Source organism: Natator depressus, chromosome 16 (genome assembly GCF_965152275.1).
Source record: "Natator depressus isolate rNatDep1 chromosome 16, rNatDep2.hap1, whole genome shotgun sequence".
NCBI lineage: Eukaryota > Metazoa > Chordata > Testudines > Cheloniidae > Natator > Natator depressus.
Window position 1 is genome coordinate 15,376,739 of NC_134249.1, and position 12,508 is coordinate 15,389,246.

The following is a 12,508-nucleotide window of genomic DNA, read 5'->3' on the forward strand; positions in this document are numbered from 1 at the left end:
TTGGAGAGAAGCAGGCAATTCCAACACCATCCGACCCTCTGTAGGACAGTGTGCCTCGGAGCTAGTGCTGCCAGGAGTCTCAGGGGAGACTTTTGTTTTCTTCCCCCACCCCACCTTTCAGGTACGCCCCTTGCCATGGAGCCTGGACGCCCCGAGCGTATCTCCGCAGGAGGCAGGCTGCTGTACATCGGGAAGGTGCAGACAGCAGATGAGGGATCTTACACCTGTGAGTGCAGCAATGCGGCTGGCAGCAGCAGAAGGGAGCACCGGCTGGAGGTGGACGGTGAGTCGGAGAGGTGCTGGGGGAGGAGTGAGGTTTTATACTACAGGGAGCCGAATCTCTGCGTGGAGAATAACAATAAGAGTTCCAGTGTAAGTCAGTCGTTGTTAGTGGTTTAGGGGGAACATGAGTGGCTGAATGGAGCATAGAGCTTCTCTCATTTCTCCTGCCCAGGTGTGGCCCTTGGAGACTCCATGTCCCAGCATGCCATGCTCCATTGTGATCCACACTTTGTATGCTGGACCTATGGTCTCTGCAATCTACACCTCCCTGGTGAGGAGGGCAGCTATGGTCTGCAAAACTAGGTGCTACCCTTGGGTTCCTGGCAAGCAGCCAGTGTGGGCTCAGCTGGGCAATCTTTGGGAGCCACTGGTCCAAAGTAGCTGTGTGATTTTGAGTATTTCAAGACATCTGGTGGTCAGTGAACCCTACCCCAGAGTCTGGATTGCCTTAGTATTCAGCATGGCTCATAGCTGTCCTTTGCTGGTCCAGACCAATCGCTTGCTGCCGTTAATATCCTCTTGCAGAAAACCCAGGAGGAGTTGAATCCCAACAGGTCGGTGCAGTGTCTCTGCCTTGTGCTCTTCTCACCTGCAGTTCTGCCAGTGATCAAAGGCAGCGGCGAAGCCCCAAAGAAGATTTCCGTGGCCAAGGCTGGTGAGATTACACTAGAATGTGAAGCCGGGGGATCACCGCAGCCAACAGTCACATGGATGAAAGATGGGCAGCCTGTGGTGAATGGGGAAGCGCTTCTTCTTAAGGACCAGGGGTGGAAGCTGCATATTCAGAGGGCGCAGGTCACCCATGCAGGCCGCTACACCTGCCTAGCGGCCAATGCAGTTGGACAGGTGGAGAGGACGTTTGATCTTGCTGTGCATGGTAAGGATGCGGGCAGCAGCTTTGCTCTTGTTTCTGGGACCTTGGGGGAGAGGGGTCTGAGAGCGGGGATCAGGAGAATTGTGATGCACTGGGAAGTTCCACCGTACACATGATAGAGCTTTAGGTGTGAGGATGAGATAATATTATCAGGGTGAAAAGTTCTGTGTAAGCTTTAGGTACTGTTACTGCAATGGCCACCCCAGCAACTAGTGGCAGGGGGTTTAAATGATGGGGTGAACAACAAGGAGACAAAGTCATCTGCTTTCCCTGGACTGTGTGAACCAAGCTTTCAAACAGTCAAGTTCCTCCGGGGAGCTGGGTCACCTGCCTGGCTGCATGTGCACTTGTCACCCCTGTAAACTCACATTTGGATTGGCAGCTACATTCACAGTGAGCTGCTCTGTGGCACAGATCTGGGTCCTGAAGGCACCATGGAGGCAGGCTTATTTTTTGGGCATACCTCCTTGTGCCCCTGTTTTGAACGTGGGTCCGTAGTTTGAAGGCAGGGATAAGCTGGATTTCCTAGGGCCCCCATTTGCTTATTTTCTTGCTTCCATGGAGACTGCTTTGTAAATGAAAGATCATCCCTTTGTCTCTCTAGTTCCCCCTGAGCTTGTTAGGGGAGCAGGGTCAGTGACCAATGTCACTGTCTCTTTGCATGGCGCCCTAACTCTGATCTGCGAGGCCTCAGGCGTCCCGCCCCCATCGGTCAGCTGGTCCTGGGAGAACTCTCCCATCATCCCCGGCGAGCACACACGCCTGTTGTCAGGTGAGGCATTAATGAGTAATCATTGCTGGGAGGTTTATTCTGGCTGGCTAGCAACCTTGGAACTCAGGGTTTCGCTATGGGGAAATTGACCAGAATTGCTACGGTGCAATGGTTGCTCCGGGATAGCTCATGGAATAACACAGGGAGCTACCCTGGAATAGCTATTGCTGAATAGCTTATTCCTCCATAGTGATTTTGGTCAATTTCCCTACATAGACAAGCCCTTAGACAATCACACTCCAGAGCTGGGAGCCTGTAGGTCACTGCCAGGCTGGGGGTTCTTGGCTCACTCAGCCGGCGTCTCTTGGAGTCACTTGGGGTTGGGCAGGATCCCACTGAAAATGTCTTTAATAAATAAAAGCAAATATGTGGTTTGTGAATGGAAGTGACAGGGGCCTCTGTGGATGCTCTTAATGCTTCCAAGCATCCTCTGACATCTCTGCCAGCGTGTTAGCAACTTTTCCCTGGAAAGCACCAGAGATACCAGGGGTGGAGGGAGAGGGTGGGGAGGGCGGGAGGGAAGCAGGTCTAATTACCACTCAGCGTTCAAACTGGTGCACAGGGTTTTAGCTGCCTGACTCATTCAGCAATGACAGGATTTTCTGCTAATTTAACCCCTGGGAGCGAGATTGTCTGACTTGTCCAATGAAAAGTTGTCCTCATGAAGGCTATGTCCCCACGAGGAGCGAAGGGTGCGTTCTTTATGAGAAGACAGCTACCCTAGTGGAGATCTGGCAAGTGCTAGCTTTGTCTCAGTGTGGCCGGTTGGAATAAACCCTAGCCGCCCACACACACACTCAGGTTTACCTCAGCCAGCTCCACTAAGGCTTCCTGCTGCGATTGCGCTCTCGTTGTAAATGCTGCTTGTTCCCCAGTGAAGACAAACCCTAAGGAGCAGCGTGTTGGCATGCTGCCCTGGGAGTAGCTTGAGGAGGGAATTGTGACTTGGAGAGAGACAATCTCGTCCCTACTCCCTTCTTACTCCCAGAGGGTGGTAATCTATTACTGGCCTTCACTGGTAGCAGTGCGCCACTCCGCCTGCCCTGCCCTGCCATCCCAGCCCAGTATTCAGTGCCTAGTTGCTATGGAGACTGAAGCTATACGGAGAGAGACCCTGGGTTGTATTGTAGGGTAGACCCGCCCTCTGTGTGGTCTGAGGAGCTACTTGTGAGGAAAGAGCACTCGAGGGGATGCCATGTTTGGTTGGACTCCCTGCTGGGGTTAGTGGACACTCCTAGTTGGCTGTACTCTGATAGAGGGGCAGGAGAGAGCACTGTGTAGACCCCTCACGTGTCCTTGTAGACCTGAGGAGGGTGCCCTGATGCTGTGGTGATGAGTGAATGAGAGAGCTGTGACAGGCCAGCTCAGGCGATGTTGGAGACTTGCTAGGACAGGGCAGAAGCCCTGGACCAGGATGTAGTCACTGGTAATGCAGTTTCTTTGTTCTTTGCCACCGTGGCTTTTCCCCTTTATTTCTAGGTGGATGGATTCTGAGGCTAACACGCATGCGAGCCCAAGACGGAGGCCTCTATTCCTGCATAGCTAGCAATGCGGCTGGGGAAGCTAGGAAGGATTTCAGTGTGGAGGTCCTAGGTAAGGATGAAGCACAGGGTCAGAAACACTGTAGATACCTGAGTTATTGCTCGGGGACCTGTCACCATTTCCTCTGTCCCCTTGGTTTTTAATGCTCTGCCTGCTACAAGGTTTCCAGTGGGGATTCTCTGACGTAGACGAGAAGCTAAGTGCTAAGCTCACACAAGCCCTTGGGATATGCCCTTCATGTACAACAATCCCCAAATCCTTTGCTCTAAGTGGCTAGAAAGTGGTTTCTTGTCTCTCTTGGTGCGGTTGGACTCCTGGCGAAAGAATCATCCTGTCTTCCCCTCTCTTTCTCTTTGGCCTTCTAGTTCCTCCCAGCATCGAGAACGCGGGCGAGGAAGACAGAGTTCAAGTCCCTGAGGGTCAGTCGGTCAGCTGGTCCTGCATAGCCACAGGTGAGTGTCGCAAGGCCCGGCTGGGAAAAAGCAAGAGGTGGTTTTAACTCTAGGGCTCTGGGTGGGTAATTATCATTTTGCTGCCCAGCATCTAAGCGAGGAGTAGGCTCTTTTTAGCGACTTAGCCAACCATGTGCATTTGAGTCCTTTTTCCCGTTAGGGAAAATAACTTGCCTATGTCCCGGGCTCCCATGTACTGCAGAGCTGGCTGCATTGGAAATGCCTGGATAGAACCACCATCCTGCTGCCACACTTTTTTCTTCTTTCCTCTGGTAACAAACAGGGGAAGATGCATGTTCCATAACTCTTCAGGGAGCTGATCCCTCTATTCCAGGGAAAGAGACAGAATATGGCACGTGGGTACCATTTATCAGGGTGAAACTTTGATACCAGGGTAAGGTAGAGATGGGAGATCCTGCCTCATCACAGTGAAACCTTTTGGCCATATGTAGGCCTGGAAGAGACCTCCTGGATCACTGAGTCCAATATCAGCTATCTGTGTCATACAATCCCCTTCGTACACTTATCAAGCTCCATCTCAAAATAGCTCAGCTGTTTGTTCCCACTGCTCCTATTGGGAGGCTGTCCCAGAATTTCACTGCTCCAATGGTTGGAAACCTCCCACCCTGAATTTACACAGGGCCAGTTTGTCCCCATTGCTCTTGTGGCTCATCCAACACTCTCTGCCAGCTACTGAGGCTCTCTTCTTAAATCCGAGCGTGGATGGAGAGAAAATTTTCCAGAACTGGACTCTGGGTTCCAGAGCACTGGTCTGGCTCACTCCAGCACAGCTGAGTGTACGTGAGACAAACGCCAGCGAAGGCTAAGTCGTGCTTTTTTTTTTTTTTTTAACCTCTTTTACCTTTCACCATACAGGCAATCCCAAGCCGGAGATCACTTGGTTAAAAGATGGCAGCCCTTTGCTTAGCAGAGACGCCTATCACATATCCCCAGACGGATTTGTCTTGCAGATAAACCAAACCACCCTTTCCAGCGCTGGCCACTACTCCTGCGTGGCCTCCAATGCCTTGGCTGATAAAACCAAACACTATCTGTTAAGTGTTCTAGGTAAGTACAGAGCCGTGAGGGTTCTCAGATTTGACCGGGGGAATGGAATTCAAAACCACTAAGATGTTCCTTCGTATGACTTCAGGGTCTGATCCAGGGCAGTGCTGAGCTCTCTCAGCTCCTACTGAGTTCAGTGTGCAGTGAGGGCACCTGTCTTTTAGCAAGAAGGGCCCAGCACCCTGCAGGGGCCAGGCCTTTGAGCAATTTGTTGAGCCAGGGGAGTAGTCATATCCATGTTTCCAATGAAGCCATGTTAGCAATGAGTGCATTTAACCGTGGCCATTGGTATGGTTTCCTTGGCCATTGTGGTCTAGGCATTATTTCACTTCCACTGATGTTGGGCGGAGTTGAACTGGCCCCAGAGTTTCTTTAGACATCAGCACTTGAGGTTCTGTTTGCACCAGATATTTTAGTCCCCACTCGGCCAGCTGTCAGCCGGAGGAGCTGAGTGCTACACACTCTCTGGTGGGCGGAGTAAAGTGGTGGAAAGTTTCAGCTGTGACAGAAAGTCTCAGAAATTAGATACATTATCTCTCTCCATTCAAAACCAATCTCTGTTTCCCAATAGTTAGTCCCACGTTTCCTGGGGCGAGCCACGAGGGTGCCACGGACGATGTTACTGTAGTGATCAATAACCCAGTATCCCTGCCCTGTGAGGCCCTGGCCTACCCTTCCCCCACCATCACCTGGCGGAAGGATGAGGTTCCTTTCCAAGCATCCACAAACGTTCGGTTGCTCCCTGGTAACGTATCAATTTCAGTGAATGTGGTTGCTCAGAATCATCCTTGACTTCATGTAACTGCTTCCTGATTGGTCTCACAGACTAGGGACTGGATCTGGAGCCTTTCGCATCTGTGTCCAGTCCAGGGCGATCGTGTGACCAGGGTTCTCTGGCCTGGGGGCGGGATGAGGTCTTGGACCGTGTTCTTACTGGATGGGTGCTGACATTCCCAAACCCATCATCTCAGCTGAAGCCTGCTGGAGCTGTGCCCGCGGGACACCAGTGATCTTATAGGCTGTGCTGCAGATGTGACTTTTGCAGCTCAGACTTGAGGCATGTCAGCAGGGAACCCTTTGAGGAAGGTGCTTTGCTGTGTGTGGACAGGCAGCCACAATTCCTAGGGAATATCTGCTCTTTTCATGCCCTGCGCTGTGTTGTGTTATAACCAGGAATTGTTAGTTGGGATGATTCACCTGCTTATTTCTTAACTAAGTGACTAAGGGCTGCCATAGGCTCCATCATGGAGAGTCCTTTTCCCTGACCAGGTGGCCGGGGGCTTCAGATTCTGAATGCCCAGGAAGAGGATGCTGGCAGGTACACCTGCATCGTCACCAATGAACTCGGGGAGGCTGTGAAGAGCTATGAAGTGAGGGTCCTTGGTATGTACGAAGCCCCCCTCTAAGGCGCTTTGCCAAGGCCCCATGTTTCCGTTATTACGGCCGACTTCTGCTCAGACCTGTCTCATGGCTGCTTCTTTTCCTTCTGTCACATGAGTGTTCCATGTGCCTGACGGAGCCGTGGCTTTTATGATATGAACATTTTGGCCCAAGAAGGGATTCTGCCCTAGAGGCCCTTTGCTCAAGCTCTCTGTGTGTCCTTCTCCTGCCGCTCTTGGGGGTATGTCCTACCTGAGCTGAATCAGCTGAGAGAGGGCTGTTTATGTCCAGGAGCAACACCCACCCTTCCCTCCTAGTCGCTCCCTTTGTCTCCTGCTCCCACTCAAGGTATCGGCCACCCGGTGTGCTGCAGCAGGCCCTATCTCAGCTCACGTTAAACATCTGCCTTCCAATCCCTTCTGAAGAGCCCTCCCTCCCGGCAGCGGAGCTGTGGATTTGTTTTGCACTGACTTGCATGTGCTTTGCCTTGTGCTCCTTGAGTCACAGTTCTCCCTGGCACTCTTCCCTGGCTGCCTGTTGCTGTGCACACCTACAGCACAGGAATGTGCCTGTCAAGCTGTCGAGAGTAGGTCACAAACATGAGTACCAACCTCCGGGCAGACTGATGCAAGATAGGGCACAAACCATAGACCGGTTGTGTGTTCTATAATTAGATTTCACCAACCAAGCATCAAATGTAAATTCCTCAAGCACTAAAACAGCCTAACCATGGAGTCACAGACAATCCCCTTGGGTACTTTGATTTATCTTGTCACCTAGGCAAGCTTCCCTTTGTGATAGACTAAAAATCACAACAATATTTAGGTTACTCCCAGTCCCAAGGACCCGTTGCTTACCCCAGGTTGAGTGCACCCTAGATCTCCTGCCAAAGACAATGCTTGTAGTCAATCCTATAATAAACTAACTAAAGGTTTATTAACTAGGAAAAAGAAATGAGCTATTTACAAGGTTAAAGCAGGTAAATATACACCCACAAATCAGTTAGTCTTAGAAGCTGCTGTAATGTGCAAGCTCTATATGTCCTTTAGGGCTAACCCAAGCAAGAGATCCCCGGCTGTTTAGCTTATGCTTAGAAGTCTTGCCCTCTCCCTGAAGTCCAAGCAGCATAGGGATAACAATTTCTTCTTGACAGGGATTTGTATTCCCTTCCCCCCAGAGCTCAAGCGGATGGGATGAGTGTTTTGTCTCCTCTTCATGGGTGTGGGGGGAACAATCAACAAAGTCTTTTATCCCCTGATGTTTCACAATAGCTTGTCTGGTGTCTATGGACCTTTTTTTGTTGGAGAGGAGATGACAGCTCTTCTGGTAACTAGTGTTTCACACTGGGTGATGTTTCTCTTCTGACTGGGGGTGGCGGGGGGAAAGGGGGGTTACCGTTTTAGAGCAAACACTTCTATAGTCACAGAGTAAACATGTAAATATCACCTTAGAACATGGGGTACAGATGTTCTAAGTCAGATTAATACACGCAGCATCCTACAATCATTTCATGAAATCTGAACTGACATTCTCATAACGCTCATATCTATTTAAACAATACTAGCACCCAGGTGAGCCAGACTGGTTTCCAGCTATGCATTTGTCAGTGCTCAGTGAGGCCTAGGGGCCTCGGTGTTAGCTGTCAGCTGATGTCCCAGCATCGCATTGCCCATGTGGCTAGACCAAAGGGCATGTGTGGTGGGAGATGGTTCTCTTGTCCTGATTGTATTCATGTGTCGTGGCTCCTAGTTCCTCCTTGGATTGCCAAAGATCATGCTTTGGGGGAATTTGCCGTGAAGGAGGTGAAAACCAAGGTCAACAGCACCCTGACGCTGGAGTGTGAGTCCTGGGCTGTGCCCAAGCCGACCATACAGTGGTACAAGGATGGGCAGGTGAGGTTGCTAAAGAAAAGGCAGGAAGCAGCCAATGTTGCTAGTGAAAACTCATAACCATTTCTAATGGGCCTGGAGCCTTCCAAAGGCAGAGCCAAGGGGAGGGGACCAGTGGGCTTCAGTGGGCCAGGATCAATGGGTCTGCAGTGGGGAAGGCTGGAGAGTTCCCCTGTAGACTGTCATGACGGGCCGTTTTCATCCTGGGCAGCTATTCTCATTTGATCAGGCTTCTGGAGTCCAAAGGAGACAGCAGACATGTGACAACCTGGCCAGCCCCTGTTCGAGCAGGGAGCTGCACAGCAGTTGGGCATGGTCAGTTGCCTAATGATGCCTAGAAATACAACCGAAAAAGCCCCCTTATTGGTCCCTGAGGGGGTGTGCTCTCCAGGTCTGCCTCCCAGCAATTTCTGCCATGAGGGCAGGCAGGGAAGGGTAATTCTTTACTCTGTGTTCTGTTTTCATTTAGATTCATGATCTTTACACTGATTCTCATGAAATAATGTGCTTGTTTAAGGCAATGAAACCCTCTGATGATTAATAGTCAGGTATCTATTGGTGAATGAAGAGCAGTTTCCAGCTGGCTGGGCAGGGAAGGCACCATTTGTAAGGCTTGGGGTCTGGATTCTGTATTTTCCTGTAGCTGTTTTCAAGACTTTGATCCTGGCATTTAATCGCCATGAGAAAGGTTTAACTCCACCTTCTCCTCCCCCACATCCTTGTTCTGGGTATCTCCTCGCCAGCTCTTGGAGGGTGATGGTCATCTCCAGGTTCTCAGTGAGGGGCAACTTCTTCAGATCAGACCCACCCGTGTCTTGGATTCGGGGCTCTACACCTGCATTGCCACCAACCCAGTGGGTGAAGACAATAAGGACTTCAGCGTGCATATTCAAGGCGAGTCTCTCTCATGGGGTCGTGGGTCGCAGAGCTGCAAATGAGAGTCTGGGAACAAAAGGAATAAGGGGACTAAGCCCCTAGAATGCAGGAAGTGGAGCACTAGAAGAGGGGGACGGGGAATGGTCACTGTGGAAGGGTTGTATTTCACCCACAATGCAGTGAGATTCCATGTTCAAGTGGAGCCCAAAGGGCCCAAATATCCAGGTTCATCTGGGGCCAGATTCTGACCTCTGTTGGGAGAGACACAAAGGGAGCGGAAATGGGTTGAGAATCCCAGGCAACAGGCAGCTCCTACCTCTTCCCCATGTGCAGCCACCCACACAGCAGCGTGGCAGGAGGGGACATGTCCAGAGAGTGCTTTTCGGGGGACTGGGCGAGGAATGCTTCCCACGGCTAAGCTGTCAGTTTGGCTAATCCCTCCTCCTTGGAGCCGCTTGCCCCTGCTGGCTGCCCACACACTCTGTTGGGTCTTGTCCCCAGCATGGATTGATTGCTGATGCTTGCTTTCTTTCAGTGCCCCCCCTGTTCCAGAGGCAGGGAAATCCCAGCACAGCCTTCCAGCTCCACCACCAAGAGGAAGACCAGTACGGAAAGGTGACAGAGCACCTGGCGGTGACGGTCAACAGCCCAGCTTCCCTGTACTGTGACACGAATGCCATCCCGCCCCCGAAGCTCACCTGGTACAAGGATGGAGAGCCCCTCCCCACTGCGGAGGGGGTTTTAGTATTGCTAGGTAACAAGCTTATCGATGCAAACTTCAGTGTGGTCAGATAACTCCAAAAGCTTCATTTAGCTATTAGACAACTGCTGCGCATTCCAGGTAGAGAGCACCTGCCAGGCTCCCGGGCAGGCCAGGCCTGGCCAGCTAGAGTATGTCAGATGTGCCCAGGTGATACACATCTGCTGTGCTAACGGACATTCCAGGTATGGGAGCGCACCGCCCTGGCTGCCAGATGTTTCAGGTGTGCTCAGCTAAAATACTCCAATGTCAGCGTTGCCAGATCTTCCAGCGTGCCCAGGTGATGTAAGTCTGCTGTACTATGGGACGTGCCAGGTGCACTGGGGGGATGCCCCTGCTGTACTGCTGGATGTGCTGAATGGCGCACACCTGCTGTGCTGCCAGATGTTCAGGAAGCCTCCTACGGCTCTGTTAATGTCCCGGAAATGTACGGTGCAGGGACAAGCAATGGAAATGTGACTGTCTCCCCAGTGGGGATCTCTCTGGCCATCTGCCTGCCCTGCTTCCTATCTCACTGTGTTGCCCTTTTTAAGTGGCTGCCTCCTCCTCCCTCGTTACGGCACCGTTCTGAGTGCTCCAAAGGGGATGGATACATGAGGGTGCCCCTAGCAGGTTCTAATGCCCTTGGGCCCAGACCCGTTAACTTTGTCAGCGAGGATGTTGGGGGAGGGCACGGCACATTCCGCTGCCGGAATGAGTTGTGGCGGAGGCAGCCTTGAGAGCATGTCTATCGATGGAGGTTCGCTGACCCCGTCCCGCACGCAAAGCAGCTCACAGCTCTAGTTCTCTCGCTAGTTGAACAGTGGTTTCCTAGGAGCCATTCCTGTCCCCCTCTCTAACTCTCTGTTGCCTGGCAGGGGGACGAATCCTGCAGATCCCTGCGGTCAGAGCTAACGATGCGGGGAGGTACACGTGCCAGGCAGCCAATGAGGCAGGAGAGGACTGGCTGCACTACGAGCTACTGGTGCTGTGTGAGTATCCAGGGGAAGACGTCATGGGGCCAAGGGGACGTAAAAGTGACAGGTCGTCGCTTCTGGGTCCTGGCAGAAAGCCGGAGCCACACAGGACCCTGAATGATCTTGAGGAGCTGCCTTCCTCCCCCAGGTCTTCATGGTCCTCCCTGCAGCTGGGCTGAGCTGAGCTGTTGAGGCGACTCCCTTCAGGAGCTGGCAAGCCCTTGCGGGTGGCGTCCGTGACGTTGTATTCTTTGGTGTGTGGACGGCGAAATCTGGCCCCGTCCCCAAGCTCTTGATACTCGGGTTCTCTCGGAAGAGCATCAGTCTGGGTCATCGGCTCAGTCGTCCGCAGAAGGGAGGTGACCTGATGTGAATGCCATTGGCTGGCTCAGAGATCGCTCCCTGGGACTCCTCCCAAGGGAGGGGAGAGGCCGGTGGGGAACACATAATAAATAATAATTTGTATTGCTAGGGGCTGGACAGACCTAAAACAGAGACGTTCCCTGCATGTGAGAGTAGCCTTCAGTTCTTGTCACACTTGCATATCCGAGACAGTGGTGCCCACTAGCTAGAGCAGGGTATTGAGAGCCAGGACTCCTGGGTTCATTTCCCAGCTCTGAAGCTAACTCACAGTGGCACCGTGCTGTCCCTGACAACAGAGCGGGGAGGAGACTGAACTGCAGAAGCTTAGGATAACAGCAAGGAGCAAAGTTAAGATCATGGGAAGTGAGGGGGAGAGTAGGGGAATAAAGGGGCACTGAAGGATGAAGGCTATTGAGACCCTGCCCTGGTGCTCCATCCCCTTGAGAGGAAGGCCTGGGTCAGACTTCTCCTCCCTATCTAGGAGGGCTGAGAGATGAGCAGCCCATAACTGACCAGTTCTCTCCTGTCCCCAGCTGCCCCCGTTATCCAGGGGAACACGGAGGAGTTGGTAGAAGAGGTGACAGTGATTGCAAACAGCACAGCCCACATGAAGTGTGATGTCACTGGGGACCCAGCGCCTGCAATTACCTGGCTCCACAATGACTTGCCCTTCACCACCAGCCCCCGGCACCAGGTCCTGGAGGACGGCAGGCTCCTGCAGGTCGGTGTCGTACCCAGCAGGCTTTGCAGTGGGTGGAAAGTGGCAGAAAACGCACCGTTGGAGGTGTTAGTGCAGCTTCTCTGGCTGCTGCTCTGAATCCGCCGGCCAGTGCCTGTGATGACTCCTAGCCATCTCAGCAGGGATCTGCTTTCCCTTTGCAGGTGGCTTCGGTCCAGGTGACAGACACTGGCAGCTATGTGTGTGTGGCAGAGAATCAGGAGGGCTCTACAGAGAAGCGCTTTGCTCTCACAGTTCTGGGTGAGTAATTCAAGTGGACCCTTCTCTAGATTGGTCCCTTATCCGATTCCTTCTTGGTCAGCCCCTTGGGTCCTCTAATAGTTTATCTACCCAGGCACCCAGTTGCTCATCGCTCTCTTGATGAGTTTATCCCAAACCTTTTCTTTCTCCATCCATCCCATTTTTCTCCCTTATCTCCGTAGCAAGTGCTTAAAGCACCACACAGGGAGGCAGACCGAAGGATCCTGGAGAATGCCACATGTCAGGCACACGCAGTAGTATGGGGTTTGAAAGGACTGAGCCTCGATCCTATAGCCTAGGAAAACCTAAGCTAGGAGG

At 52.3% G+C, this 12,508-nt stretch overlaps 1 protein-coding gene across 1 annotated transcript in view; it reads left to right on the top strand.

The window, feature by feature from the left end:
* Window positions 1-12,508, top strand: part of HMCN2 (hemicentin 2) — a 119,860-nt gene that overhangs the window by 73,344 nt on the left and 34,008 nt on the right. The window contains exons 44-57 of the mRNA XM_074973993.1: window positions 122-283; window positions 878-1,159; window positions 1,761-1,928; window positions 3,408-3,521; window positions 3,836-3,922; window positions 4,799-4,990; window positions 5,559-5,732; window positions 6,257-6,370; window positions 8,117-8,259; window positions 9,000-9,150; window positions 9,668-9,886; window positions 10,750-10,863; window positions 11,745-11,932; window positions 12,094-12,190. Of these exons, the coding sequence (XP_074830094.1) occupies window positions 122-283; window positions 878-1,159; window positions 1,761-1,928; window positions 3,408-3,521; window positions 3,836-3,922; window positions 4,799-4,990; window positions 5,559-5,732; window positions 6,257-6,370; window positions 8,117-8,259; window positions 9,000-9,150; window positions 9,668-9,886; window positions 10,750-10,863; window positions 11,745-11,932; window positions 12,094-12,190 (2,205 nt within the window). The remainder of the gene's footprint in view (window positions 1-121; window positions 284-877; window positions 1,160-1,760; window positions 1,929-3,407; window positions 3,522-3,835; window positions 3,923-4,798; window positions 4,991-5,558; window positions 5,733-6,256; window positions 6,371-8,116; window positions 8,260-8,999; window positions 9,151-9,667; window positions 9,887-10,749; window positions 10,864-11,744; window positions 11,933-12,093; window positions 12,191-12,508) is intronic.